Here is a 24,162-nt window from a genome sequence, read left to right as displayed (position 1 = left end):
TCACCCCACCAGCCTCCGCATTCAAAGGACCATCCTCCGCCATTTCCGCCAACTCCAGCATGATGCCACCACCAAACACATCTTCCCTTCACCCCCCTGTCGGCATTCTATAGGGATCGTTCCCTCCAGGACACCCTGGTCCACTCCTCCATCACCCCCTACTCCTCAACCCCCACCTATGGCACCTCCCCATGCCCACGCAAAAGATGTAACACCTGCCCCTTCACTTCCTCTCTCCTCACCGTCCAAGGGCCCAAACACTCCTTTCAAGTGAAGCAGCATTTCACTTGCATTTCCCCCAACTTAGTCTACTGTATTCGTTGCTCCCAATGCAGTCTCCTCTACATTGGAAAGACCAAACGTAAACTGGGCAACCGCTTTGCAGAACACCTGCGGTCTCTCCGCAAGAATGACCCAAACCTCCCTGTTGCTTGCCATTTTAACACTCCACCCTGCTCTCTTGCCCACATGTCTGTCCTTGGCCTGCTGCATTGTTCCAGTGAAGCCCAACGCAAACTGGAGGAACAGCACCTCATCTTTCGACTAGGCACTTTACAGCCTTCCGGACTGCATATTGAATTCAACAACTTTAGGCCTTGAGCTCCCTCCTCCATCCCCACCCCCTTTCTGTTTCTTCCCCCTTCCTTTTGTTTTTTTTCCCCAATAATTTATATAGATTTCTTTTCCCACCTATTTCCATTATTTTTAAATCTTTTATGTCCCCCCACCCCCACTAGAGCTATACCTTGAGTGCCCTACCATCCATTCTTAATTAGCACAGTCGTTTGGATAATATCACCAACTTCAACACCTCTGTGTTCTTTTGTTCCTTTGTCTGTGACATCTTTGATGATCTGCTCCTATCACTGCTTGCTTGTCCCTACAAGACCCCCCAACTACTTCTCCACCCCACCCCCTCTCCCCCCCCCCCCCCCCCCCCCCCCCCCCCCCCCCCCCCCCCCCAACTTAAACCAGCTTATATTTCACCCCTCTCATTGTAAAGAAAAATCAGTTCTGTTGAAGGGTCATGAGGACTCGAAACATCAACTCTTTTCTTCTCCGCCGATGTTGCCAGACCTGCTGAGTTTTTCCAGGTAATTCTGTTTTTGTTTTGTATTCTGTCCTCCATCCCCACCCCCTTTCTGATCCCCCTTTTTTCCAATAATTTATATAGATTTTTCTTTTCCCACCTATTTCCATTATTTTTAAATGTATTTCCACCCATTGTTTTATCATTACCTTTTAGCCTATTTCAATCCCTTTCCTCACCCCACCCCCACTAGGGGCTATCTGTACCTTGCTCGTCCTGCTTTCTACCCTTAATGTCACCTTTTAGCACATTCCTTAGATAATATCACCACCTTCAACACCTCTTTGTCCTTTTGTCTATGACATCTTTTGGTTATCTCCACCTATCACTGGCCCTCTATCCAGCTCTACTTGTCCCACCCTCCCCCCCCCCTTAAACCAGCTTATATCTCACCTCTTTTCTATTTTTCCTTAGTTCTGTTGGAGAGTCATACAGACGCAAAATGTTAATTGTGTTCCTCTCTACAGATGCTCTCAGACCTGCTGAGTTTTTCCAGGTATTTTTATTTTTGTTTTGGATTTCCAGCATCCGCAGTTTTTTGCTTTTATACAACTATTGTTCTCTATTTTCACTTGCTGGGAGGTAACGATCCTGACTTTGTCTTGTCTTTCCAATGATTTTGAAGGTGGACTGAGAAAACATTCGTTGGGATGCATTTGGGGGCATGTGCAAAAGATTCCAATATCCATATTGGTTTACAAGGAGAATTTTTTTTCTGCACATTTGGATATGTAAGTGATTTCGGGCAGTAAGAGCACAACCGTAAATATAAGACACTCACCATTAACAGCAGTGACTAGCATCACTTGACCCAAGAAAATAGCCAAGGAAAAGCCTGAATTTGAGAGTGAGGGCATGACAGAGTTTTAAAAGTTTTAAAATAAAGCACCTTATAGAATATCATGTGTCATAACAGCTTACAGGTATATGGCACAGTAAAGATAACAATTATAATAAGGGTTGTTACAGAGTATTGTAAAATGAAGGCTTTAACTGAGAACCTCAATATTATGGGGTTAAACAGATAATTTCTTCTTTGTATTTTTAAAACTGGATATAAGGTTTTTTAAATTACTGCTGGAAGAAATGCAGAATAAGACACAAATAATCAAAATGACTCAGGATTATCTGAAGATAAAAACCTAGGCCCTGAAATCACACCTAGGGAGATTGAGAAGCTTGTTCACACGAAATTCCTTTCTTCCCGATTTTAGCAATGCTCTTTAAACCGTTTAAATTCATTCTTAATACTATCCTAAAAGAAATTAGGGGAATTTAAGGTGCGGTGTTAAGCATTGGTAAATTAGTATCCTATTGTATAATTTCAGTGTCCTCGTTTTTAATAATTAACCATTCTCACACACTGACTAGACTATAATCCCTGGTAAATAATTAGTCATAATTCATGATCAGGGGTAAATCAACACAGTGAAAAAATGGCAACAGGCATAAATCGTGTCTACCCGATATACTTCTTCGGTGACCACCCACTCACTCTGCATCATCTTTCTCTCACAAACCGACAATACTTATTTTCACAACAGATCGTACAGCATGAGGACAGCTAGGTACTGCTCCCATTCACCAACAATGCTGCGCTCAGCCAGTACATGGAAACACGCGAGAGCCCAGGGCGACTCTCCCTCTGCTTTTCTGCACTTCCAGTTGAGTGGCAGCTGCCCTCTGCTCTGAACTCGTAGCATCAATGAGATAAGTTAGAACGGTGGAGAAAGGCTATCGGATTTCAGGCTCATGGCTCCATCGCGGTCCCAATGGAGCGGAGTTTATAATGAAATAATTCATTTAGGAAGTCTGACTAAAATCGGATGAAAAATTCAAAATGATTTATGATTCAACTAAGCCATTCATTGAAGACAAACTGTATATTGGTTACACATTACGTTTTCACAGCTACAAACCATGTAATAATTTTGGAGTAAATGGCACGTCTCCAAGTCCTGTCTGTGATACGTCGTCTGTGGTATCACCGACACTTCCTAATAAGCGTTGTGCTGCACAGTCTGTTTCTAGAGGTAAATCTGTAAAACAAAGGCCCCAACCAGCTGCTACAGGATTAATATGCCTGATAAAAAGGATCTCACCCTCCATACTGCACCTCCCCCACAGGGCTAATGTAAAAAGTACCCACCTTTTAGAATATCATCAAAGCTGCGGTTATTGTGGAACTGTCTGCAAGTTTGAATTGCAATGATACAGCAGCATGGGATAATGAAGAGACTCCCACATACACGCACACATCAGCCCAGATTGGGCTCCCAGGTTCTGCGATCACTTCCTCTTCCCTCCCGTCTCCCGCCTGCAGGCTGATGGAATTTGAGCTGCTCGGAGAAGGATAAAAGCTTGCTGTTTGCGACTTTGCACTGGCTCAGCTTTGACCTGCCCTTCCTAAGCCTGCAGTGACGCAAACACTTCTCAGAACAGAGCTTAAAGACTTCGCCTGATCGCAGCTGAAAAGCCCTTGCTCAGAAACAGGCAAGAAGCTTGAGTTTGTACCCTCTCAAAGTGATCAGTTTGTAAGTGAAGCAGTTTCTCTACGTAATCTGTCTCGTTAAAATCTTCTTCAGTGTGTAGGTGAGGTGAACAAGGCGAGGTCATAAGAGTGAATCATTAACCTTGCTGCTCGGCAACGTTTAAACTGGTTTCTGAAAATCAAAGAGTGAAACACAACCTGGTTTGACGCAACCAGCCAATGGAGAGCATACCATGTGTTTTTTTATATCATAAGTAGCCCCTCCTCTATCTCAGCATGAGTCAGTCTCTGTCTCCCTCTGTCTCAAAGCCAACACAGTTCATTCATCGTGGCCACACATCGAATTGATGCATACAATTTAAATACTCTGGCGGATCCCTTGTTCTTGTGCTCTGAGGACACAAAGGAATATCCCATCCAGCAGCAGTGCATAATTGTGATGTGAAACACACACACAACTCTATTCCCAGATGGCTATAATGAGCTATTTTGAGAATGCAGGCGGTAAATACTATGATTTAAAAACATTTAAATGAGATTGTTTTCGGTTAATGAAGAACCCAGAAAATCCAACTTCTCAAACATGGTTTGACATTATACCAAAGTTACATTCGGTGCAGGTTCAAGCTGAAATGGTGTGAGACAGCAGCTTTCCCGGAATCTATACGCTCTGGAATCAGGCTAGTACGCACTGCTACTTTTGTGTTGCTGGAAATCGGACAACCATGCAGAGTTGGCAGAAAGACTACACAAATCACTCAATATATAGGAAAATTGACCTATATATTGTTATACACTGCTATATAGAATGATAAAAGGGGTGAGTTTAACCCTGCACACCAGAGGATACTGTGTAGGGGCATTTAAAAATTGCCCTCAGAAGTTCCGACTAAGTCATATTAGAAACGTTAACTCTGTTTCTCTCCATAAATGCTGCCAGACCTGCTGAGCATTCTTTTTATTATACAATCTGCACTTTCTTGGACTCTTTGCAGGAATCTCACACAGGTGAACAATCACTAGGAATAATTTTCAAGAAGATGAAACTTTATACTATCTCTTTGAGCCTGAAGATAATTGAATGAAAATTGTAGACTGTCTATAACATTAAAATTTGCAAAAAGACTCTGACTTTGCAGACTACACATCAAAGATATCTGCAAGGTCCTTGCTGAGCAGGAACTATCATGTTCCATATAGTATTTGATCATCTCTAGTCCTATAGAGTATTTGATCATCTCTATGTGTATATATCCTTACATTCCTCACCCTCTCATCAAGTATCACCCGTTCTTTTTAAATGTTGATTTTTAATTTCAGATGAGATACTTCAACTGGGAGCTTGTTCCACACATTCACTCTTTATTGAGTGAAAATATTTCACTCCAAGGTTATAATTTCTGATGAGTGAAGTTAATTTTTATGCAAAGGTTCACCAATTTTAAATATCGGTGTAAAAATTATGCACATAGGAATATTATACAAATGCAATTGGCAGACTATGCTGACTTAATATTCTGTTTCTAGGGGTACATAATGCAGCCTGGGTGTAATTGCTCCCAAGCCACTGTAGATTGAGTGCTGTATATCCACATGGGACAAGAGGATGACCTCACACCATCTTGCCAGGTCAGTTCATGTAAATAACTATCCAGCACTTATGGTACACAGTGCATAGCACACTGGGAGCACCAGAAGGTCAGGAGGTGTATTTTTAGTGCCATTGAAATAGGTAGGAGGAGGGACAAGGTTCTTCAGGCAGATTTTAGGGAGCTAGGAAAGCAACTAGCAAGCAGGACCTCAATGGTAGTAATCTCCAGATTACTTCTATGCCACAGGCAAGTGAGTATTGAAATAAGATAGAGAAGGTGAATGGCTGGAGAGATGGCACAGGAGGGAAGACTCTAAATTCCTGGGATATTGAGACCAGTTCTGATAGGGATGGGATGTGCACAGACCAGATGAGTTGCAATGAAACTGAACTGGTTTAGTGCTCTTGGGGAGGGTTTAAAGTAACTTGGCAGGGGGATCATAAGCAGAAAGTGACATTAGAGAGGAAAACCAAGGTGCACAAAGAACCCAGAGAGACAGATAGCACTAAAATAAGAAATATTAAGGTATTTCAGTGGGGCACAGTAAGAGGAAATACAATAAGGTATAAATTAGAAACAAAAACAAAAAATGCTGGAAAAACTCAGCAGGTCTGACAGCATCTGTGGAGAGAAAGGCAGAGTTAACGTTTCCAGTGCATAAGACTCTTTTGCCTTTATCTAAGGTATAAATTATAAATTACTGTGCATGTACTTGAATGCATGGAGTGTGGTAAATAAGGTTGGTGAGCTGCAGGTGCAGAGAGCCACATGGGAATATGATGTTATGACAATACCAGAGACCTGGCTCAGAAAAGGGCAGGACTGGGTACTAAATATCCCTGGATACAAGGTTCAAGAAAGATAGGCAATAGAAAGAAAGAAAGGAGAAGGGGTGGCAGTATTGATTAAAGAGAATACTTCAGTGCTGGAGACAATATCCTAGAGTGGTCAAAGACAGAATCTATCTGTTTAGATCTAAGAAACAATAGCACTACTGGGTATATTCCATAGGCCACCAACTAGTGGGAAAGTCAAAGAGGAACAAATTTTCAAAGAAATCAGAGATGTAAAAACAATAGAGTAGTTAAATTGGGGGAATTTAATTATCCTAATATAGACTGGAATAGTAATAGTGTAAAAAGCAGAGAGGGGGAAGAATTCCTAGAGTGTGGCCAGAAGAATTTTCTAGATCAGTATGTTCCAGTCCAATGAGGAAGGAGAAATTGCACGTTTTTGTTCCAGGGAATAAGGTTGGTCAAGTGGATTAAGTGTCACTTGGGGAACATTGAAGGGACAGTAATCAGTATCATAAGGTTTAGGTTAGCTCTGGAAAAGGACAAGGAGCAATAATTAATTGGAGGTGGGGTGAGAACGGACGTTGCCCAGGTAAATTGAAATCAAAGATTGGCAGTCTAAACTGTAACTGAGACTGAACAATGAGTTGTCTTTAAAGAGGAGATGGTTTGGGTATATTCAAGGTGCATTCCAACAAAGGGAAAACGCATGACAAGCAAAGCCAGAGCTCCCTGGATGACAGAAGAGTTAAGAGTAAGATGAAGTAGGAAAAGGGGCTTATGACAGATGTCAGGTTGACAATACAAGTGAGAACCAGCTAAATATTAAAAGTTTAGAGGAGAAATTAAAAAAAGAATAGGAGTAGCAAAGAGGCAGTATGAGAAGAGACTGGCAGCTAACATAAAAAGGAATCCAAAAGTCGTCTATAGGGATATAAGTACTAAGTGGATGGTAAAAGGAGGAGTTGGACCAATTATGGACCAAAAAGATTTACACATTGAGGCAGGGGACATGGTTGAGGTACTAAATAAGTACTTTGTATCTATCTTTACCAAAGAAGAATATTCTTCCAATTCATAGTGAAAGAAGAGTTAGTTGAGACATGGATGATCTAAAAATTGAAAAAGCTGAGGTATTAAGCTGGTTATACTTAAATTTGATGTCATCAAGACCAGATCAGATGCTTCAAAGGAAACTGAGGGAATTAAGTGTGGAAATTGCCATAATCTTCCGATCCTCCGTAGATACAGGAATAGTGCCAGTGGACTGGAGAATTGCAAATGTTACACCTTGTTCAAAAAAGGGCATAGGCATAAGATGAGCAACTACAGGCATTTTAACACCGGTAATGGGAAAGACTTTAGAATTGATCATTCAGGACAAATTTAACAGTCACTTGGACAAAGGTGGGTTAACTAAGGAATGCCAGCACAGACCTTTTATGAGAAAATCATGTTTAACTAAATTGATTGAGTTTTTTTGATGAGGTAAAAGAGAAGATAATGCGGTTGATGTTGTGTACATGGACTTTCAAAAGGCATTTGATAAAGTGTCATATAACAGATTTGTCAGAAAAATTAAAGCCCATAGAATAAAAAGGACACAAAACTTTGAAAAGGAGGCAAAGGCATTAATGAGGGTGCAGAAAAGATTTATGAGAATGGTTCCAAATCATGGGATTTCAGGTAAGTGGATAGTTTGGAGAAATGGAGCTGTTCATGTTAGAGAAGGTTGAGAGGAGATTTGATGGACATGTTCAAAATCACAAGGGGTCTGGACAAAGTAGATAGTGATAAACTGTTCCTATTGGTGGAAGGGACAAGAAGCAGAGGACATCAATTGCATAGACTATGCTTGTACTCACTTAAATGCAGAAAATTAAGGGGTGATCTAATTGTGGTGTTTAAGATGATTAAGGGACTTGTTAGAGTAGGAATAGAGAAAAAATATCTCTTCTGGTGAAGGGACTTTAGCATAAAGGAAAATAACCTTAAAATTAAAGCTAGTCCATTCAGGGGTGATGTCAGAAATCACTTCTTTACACAAAGGTAGTGGAAATTTGGCATTCCCTCCTCCAAAAAGCTGTTGATGAAAAGTCAATTGAAAATTTCAAAACTGAGAGTGATAGATTTTTGTTAGGCAAGGGCATTAAGGCTCAAGGCAGGTAAATGGAGTTAGATACAGTCCAGCCATGATCTAATTGAATGTGCAAATATTAATTATGTTTAATTGTATGCAGGTAGAGGGCATTAATTGAGCACTTGTGCTCTTAGAAAGAGGAACAGATTGAAACTAAGTTGGTTGGGTTAGGAGGTGCATGCTTGTACTGTGTAGCTCTGTAAACTAAAGCCGATAAGATTATATAAATATTAACTCCAGTTCCATCTGCCTAGCTTTCTGGAATACAACATCGTGGCAGAGGATGGTTGCCTAAAAGTGAAGGGTGGAAACTAAGAGAAAAAAAATCAGACATAAAAAATAAAATCCCGGTAGCCATTGTGGAAAATGGCAAAAAAACAAGTTTAAATTGTCGTGATATTATTACCCTCTACAAAACAAAAACAGAATTACCTGGAAAAACTCAGCAGGTCTGAGAACTGTTCTGTCGAAGGGTCATGAGGACTCTTTTCTTCTCTGCCGATGCTGCCAAACCTGCTGAGTTTTTCCAGGTAATTTTGTTTTTGTTTTGGATTTCCAGCATTCGCAGTTTTTTGTTTTTATCTCTATGATTACCCTCTAATACCCTCGGAATCTGAACAATTTGACCAGTGGAAGAATGAAGTGGACAAATGGACATCAGTTCTATTCTCCCTAAGAGAAAACAAGACACGACCTTCTTGCTTCCTACAAGAAGTAAAATCAGATGTAAAGTATTTTGTGCATTTGGAGGCCGTCAGTTGGATAATAATGAAACTTTGGGCTTTTTATCAGAGTTCTTGGATGAAATCTACAAGAAAGATCATCTGTTAAATGCCTATGAGGCACAATCAGAATTTGATAGACTTCAGAAAAAGTTGGCCACTCCAAGGAGGAATATATCATGGACTTTAACAGATTGTATGGAAGATTGATGAAATTCAATTTCAGGGTCCATGGATCTAGCATTTAAATTATTGAGTTATGTTCAGGTATCTCATATAGTCAAGCAACTGGTTCTAAATGGTATCATTTCCTAATTCTCAGGGAAGGAAACTCTGTTGGATCTAATGTCTTGTGCCTTAAAGAAAATCCTGGAGTGACAATCATTTCCTTCACTCTTCATGGAACAAAGGAGACATTCTGCAGTGACACAAAGAATAGAAGGCTACGTTATTGCCAAATTTTGAAATAGTTCAGATACCTGATGCAGACCAATTCAGAGGCTGCCTCTGAGAGCTTACAAACATTCATAAATATCAAACCAATGAGAGCCAAAGCCCACGGTACCATCATTGGGGCATGGTGGTTGCTCTGACACCAGGAAGATCTCGACTGAGTCTTCCTCATCCCCTTCGTTAGCTCTTATTTGGCAAATAATTGACTAGCCGCTGCTGCCAGGTAAGTGGCAGCTGTCATTGATATTGTCAAGCTGTCGTCTTTAACAAGGTCACCCAGAAGTTTCAGCCCTTCAACCCAATGCCATCTTTTCCACTTTTGCTCCCAGTTCCACCTTCAAGCCCACTTCTTCAGGACTGGGAAGATTTTGCCAGTTAAGAGTGAAAAAAAAATGGCATTTGGATTTTATGGTAAGAGGTTTAGAATGTTAGAAAGTTAAAATGTAAGTAAAGCTTTAGAAAGACTACAGTTGGAGTAGTGTGTGCGGTTTTAAGCTCCACACTACAAGGAGTGTGTTGAGGCAATAGATAAAGAGCACATTGCAGATTCACTGGTATGAGGAAGTACAAATAGAAAGAAAGATTTGATAATTTGGCACTGTTTTCTTTAGAACAGAGGAGAACTTTGCTGAAAGTGTTGAAAATGATGAAGGGATGTGGCTGAGTAGATAAAAACAGATTATTTCGAGTGATTGATAAAATCAAATGTAAGGGTCACAGGACAGACAGCAGGAAAAACATTTTAACAAAGGGCTGTGATGCTGTGGAATTCACTGCCAAAGTTAGTGATCAAAACAGAAATCATATGAAGATTTAAGAATAGGTTAGAAAAGTGGTTAATGAAACAGGGATTAAAAGAATATGGAAACAGAGTGGTCAATATGGGGTTAGGAGGTTTGTTCATGTGGAGAATAAACACCAGGGGGTGAATTTTATGTCCAATCCCGCTAGCATATTTGAAGGACTGGCTCCTAAAATAAAACAATGGCCTGCCTGCCTCTGACCCTAACCCTAATGCCTCTGAATCTGTCCCATATTATGCTGGGCGGGGAAGGCATCAGGCAGCCCACCTGTGCTTGGTGGCCAATTAATGGGTATTATTATTATCATTAAGGGTATCATTCCAGCCCCGCCACTATAATAGGAATGGCAGGGTAAGGCAGAAGCAGGACAGGCAGCCCAACAGCTTTCGCTGCCTGGGCTGCTGGCAGGCAGGAAGGGGAGGACTCCTTAGGGGATCCCCTGTGCCCGTCAGAGGCACCCCCACCCCTAAGATCGTACCCCGAATTAAGCGTTCCCCCTGGCCTGTAAAACACGGGCCCCCACCACTGACCCCTTCACTGAGGTCTGCAGGCCTGTCCAAAATCCCCAGACTTCACTGCTTTCCAGCATCCATGACACTTCTCTGAGGATTATTTGTAGTCCCAGCTGTGACCACTACTCAATTCTGGCTCTGCTGGGACTACAGAGCTGTCAGCCAATTAGATTGTGGACACGTTTATCAAAATCCATCTGCTTTAAATATTGCAATGAAGTGTGATGTTCGCAAGATGGTGGGACTTCTTCCCACATGGGGGCGAAGTCCCACTCTAGATCAATTAAGGCAGCCCCCAGGCTATTAACCTTGTGGGGCAGCTGGATTTCTGGTCAGTGCGGTGCTGTCAGATTTTTCCATTGGGGTAATCTGTCCTTCCGTGACATCAACCCCAGAATTTGGTGGGTCTTCAGTTTAAACAACTTTAGCTCTAGGTCTGATACTGGAATCAAACCCAAGGGGCATTATTGTTGAGGCGTGTTTTTCTCCCCTTGTACTTTCTTGACATATGGGCAGGCTGAATGGCCTGTTCATGTGCTGCCATTTCTATGTGACATTAATATAAAAATCCTTAAGCCTCAGAATTGTTTCAAAGACAGACTATTTAACTGAATGTATAAATTCAAAATAATGTGCTTCGTTTGATTAATTAATCAAACCCATTCTCAATAAACAACAGGCTAAAAATGCGATAAGGCCTGTTGGCAGATATGGGGATCGTGATGCTCAATTACCGCAGGTGGAAATGATGCAGGCAGCATGCAAACTTCATGCTTCTTTTCCATGATTGTGGTTTGCATTCCAGTGCTAAACACGCTGCTGAGTGGCTGCATGCTCAGTAGGTGGCGGCCCAGGTTTGTACAAGGCTAGCACCATTTAAAGCTAGCCTGTACTTCTTAAAGGGAGGAGGTGCATTCTGTCTACAGCAAATGCTGGAAGCCCATGGGAGAGAGTCTATGCATAGGAAACCAGAGCAATGGAACAGCAGGTCAGTGTCTGGGCTCACAGTTTATCAGACACAACTCTGGAGCCCTTTGTACAGGAAGTAGAAAAGAGGCATTAGGTGTCGGAAGGCCCTCCAGACATGTACTTAGAAGGAAATTGGAGCAGGCAGCCACAGAGGTCAATGCCAGGAATCTGGCCCCAAGGACCTGGATACAGTGCTGGAAAAAAGGTCAATGACCTCACAATGAACAAGCTCAGTGAATGCATCTCAAATTGCTGTCTCCTATCAACCATTCAATAATCACTCGAGCTGCTCAATGCACCACTCCACCATCAGCACCCTCAGGCAATCAGGACTCATGCCTAACGTTCATATATTCCACCTAAACCTTCATACAGTAACCCCTGCTTCAAACCTCACACCTACATCTCACAGGATCCACACAATTCCATCTACAGGCACATCATCTAAACACATTGCATCACATTCACAGACACTCTTTCCTCTCTTTTACAAGAAAAGGCAGCAGGTAACAGGAGGCAGCAGCAAAGAACTGGCAGGGTATAGGTTTGACAGCATATCCTCACTGTATTACTGGTGTGGCCATCACTGTGGTTGCGGTAACTGGCATTGCTCAAGCCATCCAAGCTGACAGCATGTTCCTGCCTCACACACCATCTGCAATTCCAATACCCTCATCTTGCAATCTGACATGAAACACAAGCTGCAGGAAGTGTGACCATGAAACTCCAGCTTTCCACTCATCCTCCTGTCCCAATCCTCCCTTTCTGCATTTATGCTTTCAGATACTCAAGGCCAATCAATGATGCCTGATAATGAAGGCCCTGAGGAAGAGCACACCTCTGAGAAAGAAGCACTGTCACTTGATCTGACACTTGCAGCTACCAGCTCAGATACTGGCACTGCGAATACCTTTGTTCATCTCTTGGTGTCAGCATCTTCCCAGAAGGTTGATTACCATGGATCTCCATCTCTCTCTGTCTGTACACATTCCACATAGATCAAATGCATGCAGTCTATTATATTCATCACCATTTTCTCCTCTGTTTCCCTCTCCTACTTTTTCATCAGTTTTTCTTTCCAATAATTGTCTCTGTCTACCATATGCTTTAATGATATGACCAAAATATTGATGTTAGGCACTAAGTTCCTCTTTTCTCCAGCCATTTCCAGCATTTACTCATTAGCCTTTCTGTTTGTGTAAGATATGCAAACATCCTCTTATATGTCCACATCTTGAATGCAGTCAGCTTATCAATAGTCTCTTTGTTTGTTGTTCATGTCTCCGAGGCATATGACATAGATGACTAAATGTAACATCTCACATTCTTTTTCTAAGATTCAAGTTCAGTTTCTTTGATGTTAACACATCCTTCATTCTGACAAAGCTGGTCTTGCTATCTCAGTTCTCCTTCAGATCTCTCAATCACATCTCCTGCCATCTGTCCAAGCTTTGTGCATCTTTTCACTTGTTCCAGGATTTGTCCATTTACTTCAATTTCAACTTCCAGGGTTAGGTCTCTGCTTGTCTTGGTCTTCTTCACATTCATTCTTAATCCATATTCCACACTCCTTTTCACTTTGTTTACAACTTCCTATAGTGCTTTTTCTGACTTGTATCATCTGTGTATCTCAAATTGTTGATGTTCAACCCAACAATGTTGCAACCTCATAGACCTTCTATATCTCTGAAGATAGCTTCAGTGTAAAGGTTGAACAGTTTTGGGGATGTAATGCATCCCTGATGCACTCCTTTTTTGATGGGATGCTATCAAGTCTCATCACTGCTGATTGATTCCAAAATAGATTCTAAATGATCTTTTTATCATTTTTGTCAATTTCTAGTTTGTTTGAGTACTTCATTATTTTCTGATGGTAGATTCCATCAAATGCCTTCACATGGTCTATAAAGCATACCAACACAGGGTTTTGCACTTCCAGGTATCTTTCAATGACTACTCTCAAGTTAAAGATACCCTCTCTTGTTCCTTTCTTTGGTTTCTGGTGTGTACCTTAGATGGAGGGTAGTAAGGAGACTGAGTATGAGTAGGCTGCAGCAAGGCCATGGGAAAGGATAATGCATGTGCTGTAGCATCAAGTTGGAGACCAGCCCTGCTGTAGAGAATTCAAGTAACGACTTAGATGGGGTGATGAACAGGAAAAAACTGATGGACCTGCACATGGAAATGCTTGTTGCATTGGCAGGCTTGCCAGAGAGCCTTTAGTAACTGCCAAGGACCATGGAGGAGTCCGGCTACAACTCAACACAGGGCTTTGAGCAGAACCTGGAGCCCATCCTGCGCTCAATCTAAGTGAGTGTCCCGCTATCATCGCACCTTCATGTGATATCTTGCTTGGCATGTGCTTCTGACTGCCACATTTAAGTGGGCAATTAAGCCCATTAATGATGCAACTAACAGTGATTTTACGTGGCCCGTCCACATTTACGGTTGGTGGACAGGCTATTCTTCCGGTGGCATTCACATTTTTGCTCAAACCTCGATCCAGGGTGGGAAGAAATCTCCACGGGGAAATAAAATGAAAAGAGATATCTGGGGACTGTATTTTTTATGAGGTGTGCTTTCAGTGCTTGATTGTGCTACATGGACATATTTTGCAGCATTTTTGTCATTTCTTTATTCTATGGAGGTCTGCAGCTCACTAGGGCAGCTGTCTGCCTTAGGGGAGCTCGCTAGAAGTGTTCACCCACACCCTCGGTTAGGTCGTGTGCCCACCATCTTCCCGCCTTCACCCCAGCAGCGCTGAGCATTTCTCAGCTTGCATTTCACACTGGCTGGCCATTAATTGACCATGTACACCAAGGTCCCTCTGATCCTCGGTACTTCCCAGGGTCCTACCATTCATCGTGTATTCCCATGCCTTGTTTGTCCTACCCAAGTGCATCACCTCACACTTATCCGCATTAAATTCCAATTGCCACTGATCAGCCCATCTGACCAGCTTGTCTATATCCTCCTGTAATCTCCTCCTTTCCACTTCTTGTACCAAATCCTCCAATGCAGGGTTGGAAAATCTTGGTACCCACTCTCTCCCATGTTCAGGCACTCTTCAGTCTTTTCTAGGTCAGATTCAGTTCACAAAGGACTCCCAAGATCTGCTCCAGCCGCAATCCACCTCCTCTTTAAGAGGAGCAGACTAGTGTCAAATACAGCTGACAAGTTACAACTTTGGGTCCTCTGCTGATGCATGCAATCAATCAACAATGTGGTCAGCACTGGCAGCATGCAGAAATCATCACAATGAGCATTACATTGAATAGGCACGAGCTAATCATACATCGCAATCCCAGAGTTAATTTCGGGGGGGAGCTATCCAATTCACATTGTAGGTCTGTAGCTACTGGGGACTGAGATCCTGCTGCCTCCTTTCTGTGATTTATTCACTGATGGTTCGACTTGAAGATAACTCTCCAACAGGCATCTTGTCGGATACAGTTTTCCTCATTCCACTAATGCTGATGCATTCCTCACAACCATAGGCATTATGTTTGATGAACACACAATTAGTGGGATAACATAATGGCTTTTTTTTATTTCAGATTCTAAAATATTTACTTTAACAATTCCCTTTAATATAATCAGGTGTGTAAATGTATGTTTGCACCCACCAGGAGTGTCTCTAGTGTTCAATTTACAAAATGAAAATTACTGTATTTATCATCAGGAAGGCAAAGCATTCGGAGTCAGGACCATTTGCGGGTCCAAGTCCCGACACCGCATAGGTCGGCAGTGTGCATTCCGGAACTATCTTTCGGGAGGCACTCTCCTAATTGGGCCGCAGATGTGAAAGCAGCCAGTCAAGGATGGAAAACATCCTACGTGCTACTGGGAGGCAGCCTCCAGCGAGCTGCCAGGCTTGACACTTAGCGGGAGTCCGCTCCATCGTTCGGGAGATTCCAGCAGAGTCCCCCTCATAACTGAGGAGAAAAGGAGCAGTGACACATGCCTTGATGGTACTTTGGAGAAGGATTCAAAGAGGGCAATTTAAGCCTCTAACAGTGGAAAAGTAGGAATATAGAGGAGTAGTGATGGATTGGGGTTGCAGGCAAAGTAGCCAAAGAGGGAAGAATTGGAATGTAGTATGACTAGGCAAGAGAAAAAGGAAGTGACAGGGTAGAGGACTAAAATAAATAGAAGCTAGAAGGAATAGGATCTTATCTGCAACTTGACCTTCAAGTAACCTAACCTTTTATTACAATAATAGAGCAATTATAACTTCTGGCCAACTAAATTTACGGAAGATGATCAGGAGAACCCTCATGGAAATTGAATCCCAAAGTGTGTAAATAGCACAAGATTTTTTAAAAGATGATTCCCCTCACATAGCACAATTAAAAAAATAACTGCATATTCGCATGCTGCAATGAATTAATTCGATCTCGAATATAGTTAATTGCATTGTTTTCCTGTCAAGTTTACTTCAGGTAAAGTTCAAATGTTCATGCTGTACTATTCTTTTGATATTTTAATTGAAAAAGAAAAACCACATTTGGTACCAAGAGAGATTATTACAATCTGTATAAATTGAGCATTACATGGTACAATACTCACTTCACGATAAAACAATATCTTATCTGATTTGCTATGAATAAGGACACTGAAGATCTGCTACACACTAGGAAGATGAAAGGATTTGGGCAGAGGTTCTGATGTCTATACTCAGACACAGTGAAGTAGCCATTTTTGATTTGTTCTTGAGAAATTTGAGGCAATCTAGATTTTTCTGTGATGGATGTTTTGCATGCACGATAAACACACGCTAAGGCAAAACTTTACATATGAGCAAACTTACCTCAGACTTTTTTCTTAATTAATTGTTTCTTACTTGCTTTATTCAGATCATGTTAATTGAATTTTTTGACCTGAAATGTGCTTGAATTAACAGGAGTAGGTATTCATAGATCTCCATAGCTTTGTTTATAGATAAAAATGAATATACAGTGAGGTTAAATCTGTGCAGGGTATTTCCCAATCGTCCGCTGCAACTTCACATAAACTGTACTTCTCCGAGGTATCCATGGAACTGCCAACTAAATTTACGGGAGATGATCAGGAGAACCCTCATGGAAATTGAATCCCAAAGTGTGTAAATAGCACAAGATTTTTTAAAAGATGATTCCCCTCACATAGCACAATTAAAAAAATAACTGCATATTCGCATGCTGCAATGAATTAATTCGATCTCGAATATAGTTAATTGCATTGTTTTCCTGTCAAGTTTACTTCAGGTAAAGTTCAAATGTTCATGCTGTACTATTCTTTTGATATTTTAATTGAAAAAGAAAAACCACAAATACCTCAGTCCCAATAATGGCTTTCGGACATGTAGCACTGTCGGATCTCAAGCCTTTTCCATAGCTCTATAAGTTCCAATCAGACTTACAAACAACTGGTCCTGACACACACTGAACTGTCATCTTGCTCTGAATCTGAAAAGTCTTCCTGTGTTGTATGCTCCCAACTTCAAAATCCAGTGGTGTTTGATCAACTCAGAAGGGTGACGTTTTCTAATTGTCTGTGGGATATTCTGGGAATTTTAATTTATAAGAAGTATTTAAGAATAAATTTTATTGGTTCACCTTTGGCTCTTTGCCAGATAAATTATTAGCAGTTAATTATTGACTGCCTGTTCTTGATTGGTATTTTTCATTCCTGTTTGCTACTTCACCATCATTATGTTCCAGGTATGTTATTTTGTAAATGTGATGTTCTAGCCAATCAGCTGTGAATCTGAGACATGCTTTGCACATTCAGGTGTGTCACAAGTTTGTGGTGCCTGAGGTGTACTGAAAACATGCAAAATGCATGACTGTATTTAAAGATAGATTTAGATAACTTGAAGTAGCCATGCACCAAGGAGCATTTCTGGGTATCTTTTCCCACTCCTATTATTCAAAATGCTTCTTATAGATTAGAATTCCCAGATTGTGCCAGTGTCAATTAGAAAATACCACCCTTCTGAGATGATCAAGACAACAAATCCCACTCACCCTGATTTCACCTAGTAGATCCTAAAATGCTAGGTGGCATGAAAACAACATTTATTTATTTAATCCTACCCGTAGCTGAGTGCATTTGTTTGGTGCATCAGATTTCCCAAATTATCTCCTGCTGGTTTGGAATCAGAAAACAGCCGATACAAGCTACACTCAAGGGCTTGAGCACATAACCTGGGTTAGCACTCTACTTAATTGTTAGAGATGACAAACTTTGCAGATGTTAAACTGAGGTTAAGAATGCCTATTCCCGTAAAAATTAAAAATCCTTTGAGGCGATTTAAAGAACAGGATGTTCTCTTGGTGTGCTGATAAACATTCCTCCCTCCATCAGTAATAAAAACAGATTAATTGCTCATTCATTATTGTTTGTAGAATCTTCTGTTACACTTCTATACATAAAAACTCAGTGCACTTCAAAGTAAATCATCATCAATGAAATGTTTAGAGAAACTTATTTATAAAGCACCTTTATGTCTTTTAAGTCTTCTTACAAAAAGGCGCCACTAATACAGCAGTTTTGGTGAAGCTGTCCCTGCTACTTGTCCAAGCATAATAGGAGGAATTTTAGTAAAATAGATCTACATAGAGGGTGGGGCAGGTAGTAGGAGGTCATTAAACCCATATGCTTTGTCTGAAGGCTTTACTACAGCCTTTGCCAGGTCTTTGACTCTGCCCTGGAAGTCATGCTAGGGGTCTGAGGGACTGTTACCTGTGGACAAGGAAGAAATGGCCAGCCTCTCAAGCAGGTGTGGCTAGGGAAGTGAGCAGGAGTGTGGTCTCTCAAACCTGAGATGTTCAATGACCTCATAAGGGTAGGAAAGGTGAGTGACATAAGAACATATGAAATAGAAGCAGGAGCAGACCTGTCAAGCCATTCAATATGACTCTGGCTGATGTTTGGCCTCAACTCCACTTTTCGCCTGTTTCCCATATCCCTTCATGCTCTGAGAGACCACCAATGTGTCTGTCTCAGCCTTAAATATATTCAACAAGGGAACATCCACAATTCTAAAGATTCACAGCTCTTTGAGTGAAGAAACTTCTCCTCATTTCAGTCCTAAATGATTGCCCCCTTACCCTGAGACTGTGACCCCATAATCCCTAGGCAGGGGAAACAACCTCTCAGCATCTACCCTATCGAGCCCCTTCACAATCTTGTATTTTTCAATGAGATTAGCTTACATTCTTCTAAACCCCAGAGAGTATAGGAACAATTTACTCACCTCTCATCATAGGAAACTCTTTCATCCCAGGAACTAATCAATTAAACCTTCACTGTACTGCCTCAAATAACATTTATATCCTTCCTCAAATATGGAGACTAAAATTGTACTCCGGGTGTGGTCTCACCAAAACCTTGTACAATTGCGCATAACTTCCTTATTTTTGTACTCCAATCCCCTTGCAATAAAGACTAACATGCCATTTGCCTTTCTAATTGCTTGCTTACTTTCTGTAATCCTTGTAGGAGTGCACCCAAGTTCCTCCGAAAATCAACATTTACAAGTTACACACATTTTAGAAAATATTCTGTTTACCAATCTTACCAAAATGAATAACCTAACAATTCCCCACATTATACTCCATCTGCCACCTTGTTGCTCACTCACTCAACCTGACTATATCTCTTTGTGGGCTCTTTGTGCCCTCCTCATAGCTTATGTTCCCACCAAGCTTTGTATCATCAGCATACTAACATACATTATTCCTGGTCTCTTCGTCTAAGTCATTAACAGATTGTAAATAGCTGAGGCACCAGCATTCCACTAGTCACAGCCTGTAATCTTGAAAATGCCCAGTTTATCCCTACTCTTTGCTTCCTGTCCGTTAACCAATCTTCTATCCATGCTAATATACTATCCTCAACTCCCTTGAGCCATTATCTTGTATACTAAACTTTTGTTTGCCACCTTATTGAATGCCTTTTGGAAATTCAAATATGCTACATCTACTGGTTCCCCTTTATCTAACTACTAGTTACATTCTCAAAAAATGTAAATAAATTTGTCAAACAAGAGCTAGTATTTTTCCCTTGTCGGGTGGGCTCAGCGGGGACAGGCGGGAGGGGTCGGGAAGCGGACTGCTGCCTACTATCAGGGCTGAACCGCGATTTCATGCTGAAGGGCCACTATCTCTGAAGCTATCACTTTTAGAACATTACTTTGTAGGCCATCAAGTCTTAGGTATTTGTCAGATTTTAATCCCATAAGTTTCTCAAATATTTCTTTTCTGCTGATAATTACCTTAAGTTCCTCAATCTTATTTAGCCCATTGGTTACCCTCAATTTCTGGTAATTTGTGTCTTCAACTGTGAAGGTGGACATAAAATATTTGTTCAATGTCTCTGCTATTTCCTCATTCCCCATGATAATAACATCTCATGTTCAAGGCCAACTCTCACATTCTCCTGCATAGCACTGCTCAGATCAACACAAGTTATATCTCCACTCGTTCCTCTCTCTCCAGGCATCTCCTCACATGCACATCTGAACAATCAACATAGATACTCACCTTCATCTTATTAACATCTCACATCAATGCCTCACCCTTTACAAATGTTGTTATTGCATCCTCTCTGAACAATCCATTTCTCACCCTCATAACTCTCTGCTTTTTCTCCTTGCAGAAGGAAGTGCACTAATCCAGGGAGTGGCCCTCCAGTGATAGCAGCTCAAGATGATTAAAGTCCTAGTAAGATGAAATGACTTCTAGAATTTGGAAATCAACTGTGAAATCTGGCTCTCTGAACAAGTGCTGTGAGAACAAGCCTTTCACATAGGCAGCCCTGTAAAAACAATTTCAATATTTAAAGGCTCTCAAGCCTGTCAATTTCATTGATCAATGAATCCTTGCTGTGCTGTCATGTTGTTGACCCTGACAAGATCTATACCCATTTGTTGGCTGTTAAAGGCAGAGTCCTGGGTTAAATTCACAATTAATTGACTATTTAAATGTTGAAATTACTTGCCTGACAGCTCCACAAGTGTTTCCTGCTCATCTCCAAATATGCACGTTAAAAACAGAAGAAGGTAGGATAATGTCAGGTTGTCCCCAACTGACTGGCACTCTTCAGGACTTTAACCACCCTCCCCAACCCTGCCACTGCCACCCCAGCCTGTACGCCCCTACCACCTACCAGCAGTTAAAGTTCTGCCTAATACAACCAATGGGTTTTTTTAAGTTTGTAAAAATTTGTTGAAGTTACGCCATAGTGTAACCATTTTCGGTGACAAAAGTCCAATTGGGTATGCTGTTGGTAATGTTTCGATAGCACATTTTCCAGACTGTGGACAAGGCTTCAAGTCAGCATGTTCTCCTCTCAAGAGGGAGAAGAACTCAGTCATTGAAAACCATCTGATGAGTAAAATTGTTATTTTAGGACAGCCACAAACAAATGCAAGAGACTCAACTTCACAGCATGTCACTGTGAAAGGTAGCAGCTCCAGTGATACAGAAAACACTCAGCTCCAGTATATGTATGACAAAGCATGCAAAGAGTAAATGATTAATCAGGACTAGATCCCAGGCAAAAAATTTACTATTTTTGTACTCTATTAGACAGGATTATCATAATTGTTGAACTTGCTGATCTATCCAAGCTTATAACAGCACCAGCTTGCATTTATATTGCACCATAATGTAGAAAAATATCTCTCAATGCTTCATGTAGACATAATCACAAATAACTGATACCAAACCAAGGAAGGCAATATTAGGAGAGTGACCAAAAACTTGGTCAGAAGTGGGTTTAAAGGAAGAAAGAGAGATGCAGAGAATTAGGAAATGAACAAAGGTTATCTACCACCACACCATAACCATTATCTGCATAATTACTGTGTGTGTTCAACAAATACATCTTATCTGTAGACACTACAAAGTACATCTCTTTTTTTTTCAATCTCAAGAATAGACTATGGAAACTATAAATAAATTTGGACTCTCAGATCCATCCACGAGACTGGAATCATGAGATTGGTCCAAAATAACCAAGGCTGAAGAAAGCATCCAACGACATTAGGATTGCAGGATCCATCCGAAAAGACAGGGCTTATGGGAATCAATTTTATGAGACTAGGACAGTGGAAACCATCCAAAGAAATGGAACAGTGCAAGACATCCAGGAGAATGAAACTGTGGGTACCATTCAAAAATGCCGTCATCTAAATATGTCTGGGATGTGGAATCTAACTAAAGAGACTGGGACTGAAAAAGTGAAAACCTACAGTGTGACCAAAAACTATCCACAGAGACTAAGATTTTTGAATCTGTCAAGAGAGACTGGGAATTGGGATACAAAAGAAACTGGATCTGTGGGATTCGCCCAGAGTGGGATTGTTGGAACTGTCCAGAGAATGGATCTGCCAGACCAATGCAAAAATACTGGGACTAACCATTTGCTCTTAGACATTACAACTAAGCATGATTACACTGAACTTGTCCTCACATTAATTCAACAGACAGGGCTTGATTTGGTATCTAACATTTTGGAAGATAATCCCAGTTCTGAGGCCCAATAGTTCCTGGATCAATGAATGATTAAATTCCAATCTAGTGAGTTTGACATAAACTACGACAGAAGATAATCTCAGTCCTGAAAGTAAAGTGTAATTAAAGGAATTACACAAATGCTGACTGAAATATGATGTAATTCCAAACCAAAAACCATTTTCAATGAATGCAATGACCTTTAGGCTCTTCTCCTATCAATCAGATTGTAAATAAGTAGCTTGTCTTGATTACAAAATTAAAGCTGTGCAATAATACCACAAATGAAAATACCTTCATCTCCATCCCTGCCTGCTACACAGCTGTTTTTAAAATTTCTTCCTGCAGGGACGGAGCTGAATGAATGAATGATTACATTTTCAAATAATTCTGAACTTTGCTGCCGAGGAAGTGAAAATATTTAGCTTTGTGACAGAATTTAGTATTAAAAAAATCAGAAGAAAGAAATTTAGAACTCCACACTGATTATACACAGAGTTATAAGAGGCCTTTTCTAAGTTGCATAGTGACCCACTGAATATCAATCATTTAAACTGCATGTAGCAATTATGTATATATTATCAGACAGTGACAGTTCAGTCATTGCTTCCCAGTAACACCTTCTCCAACCACTCCATAGTCTGTCATTGATCACATAACATGTCCTTTGAATTAAGACTAAGCTAAAGCTCCACTCCCGAGTTCCTACACTGCCGTCCTGTAATATTTTATTCCTACTCGACAGCCCAACTCACACTGCCTTCTCCCCTGAAACACACTGCAGATCACTCATTCCCTTTACTTCCATTCCATTGCCTAGCATTCAGCATGAATTCAGCTTAAGGTTTTTTCCCCCACCAGTTGTTTCAGCTTTTCTCTTCCTCCAGTCTCTTCTGTTAATGTTGGCCCCAGTGATCATATCTTAACATACCTTCCAGCAGATCAATGCCATCCTGTCATCAGGCACTGTAAGAAGCTTCAAACTAAATATATTTTTCAGCTCTACACTAAAATTTGATTTATTTGCAATCAGGACTTTAAAGAAAATAATGAATCTATCAATTTAACATTTATTATAAAAGGATTATCCTAGATCAACTAAAACTGTTTTCCATATTGAGAGACTGCTTAGAAATTATATTGTAATATGCCTGTAAGCAAACGGCTTTTGTTGTTATGTTTAATAACATTGTAAGCGCATTTGTGAAAATTTCTTCTGGTGTATTTCCAGCAAAATTGTAAAACTTTTAAAAGAATTGACTTAAAATTTTACCAGAGTTACAAACCAGAGTAAATATTTGTGAATACATTTATATTAAGTGTTAGATTGACTTAGCTGGTAGAAATCTAGCCTCTAAGTCAGATTTGGTATGGTTGAGATATTGGACTGGCAATTACACATTCAGAATTGAAACTGAATTCAATTCATCTGGTAATCGGTGTCAGTAATGTTTTTCAGGGAAAGGAAAAACCCTTCCATCTCTACCTATACTGGTTTGTGTGTGACTCCATTCCACATGGTTGACCCGAATGCCATTTCCTCCATTTTCTCAGCACAAAACAGATACGATCATAATAAATGCAAGTGCTAGGCCATATACATAATAATTTTATCCTTCAATATACTGTGCCTGCCAGGTACCAGGAGAGGTACATTGGTTGTCAGTTTTCCATTGCATAGGAAAGTATGAGAATACCTGCTTGCTCATGTAGCTCTTGTCGCCTGATGTGATTAGTTTGCAGTGAGGCAAGCTACTGCTGTTGAAGCTACATACCTGATCGGTATTCATTTTGTGGGAACATAGTGACGCAAACATTTTTTGGTCAGTGCTGCTGCTCACTGTGCTACCTCTGAGGAACTCCTGGTAACTCTTTCGAGTACAAACCCGTTTCCATCTGAAGTGACATTGTTTCATAGTTTGCCATTGTGAGATTTGAACTCTTGATCTTGGGGTTACAAACCCAGTACCATAGCCACTTGGCTATTTAGGCCAAGCGAGGAACTCCTGGTACCTGCTGTCAGAACCTGCACCCTTCAATTGGATAAACAAGCAGCAGCTGATTAATGTAAATAATAATGCAAATATAACCCCA

The 24,162-nt window shown here is 40.8% G+C and overlaps 1 protein-coding gene and 1 long non-coding RNA gene across 7 annotated transcripts in view; one reads left to right on the top strand and one right to left on the bottom strand.

Moving 5' to 3' along the window:
* The window catches only part of dlg3 (discs, large homolog 3 (Drosophila)), a 237,362-nt gene that overhangs the window by 81,058 nt on the left and 132,142 nt on the right, over positions 1-24,162 (bottom strand). The window contains exons 1-2 of one of the 6 annotated variants that reach the window (XM_041196287.1): positions 16,882-17,066; positions 3,010-3,129 (exon numbers count right to left, since the gene is read on the bottom strand). The exons of 1 other annotated variant lie outside the window; for it this stretch is intronic. Coding sequence is in view for 1 of the 5 variants with exons in the window: in XM_041196283.1 (XP_041052217.1) it covers positions 3,010-3,129 (120 nt within the window). In the remaining 4 variants the exon portion in view is untranslated. Of the gene's footprint in view, positions 1-3,009; positions 3,154-3,239; positions 3,762-16,881; positions 17,067-24,162 lie in introns of those variants that run through there. 4 more of the 6 variants (XM_041196286.1, XM_041196288.1, XM_041196283.1 and 1 more) reach the window with 4 other exon arrangements.
* On the top strand, positions 3,531-23,335 carry LOC121282550. The gene is made up of 3 exons (XR_005944069.1): positions 3,531-3,624; positions 5,109-5,210; positions 20,210-23,335. It is a non-coding gene; the product is annotated as an uncharacterized LOC121282550 (long non-coding RNA).

Source organism: Carcharodon carcharias, chromosome 9 (assembly GCF_017639515.1).
Source record: "Carcharodon carcharias isolate sCarCar2 chromosome 9, sCarCar2.pri, whole genome shotgun sequence".
NCBI lineage: Eukaryota > Metazoa > Chordata > Chondrichthyes > Lamniformes > Lamnidae > Carcharodon > Carcharodon carcharias.
Note: the sequence above shows the minus strand (reverse complement) of the source record. Positions and strands in the feature narration are given on the sequence as shown.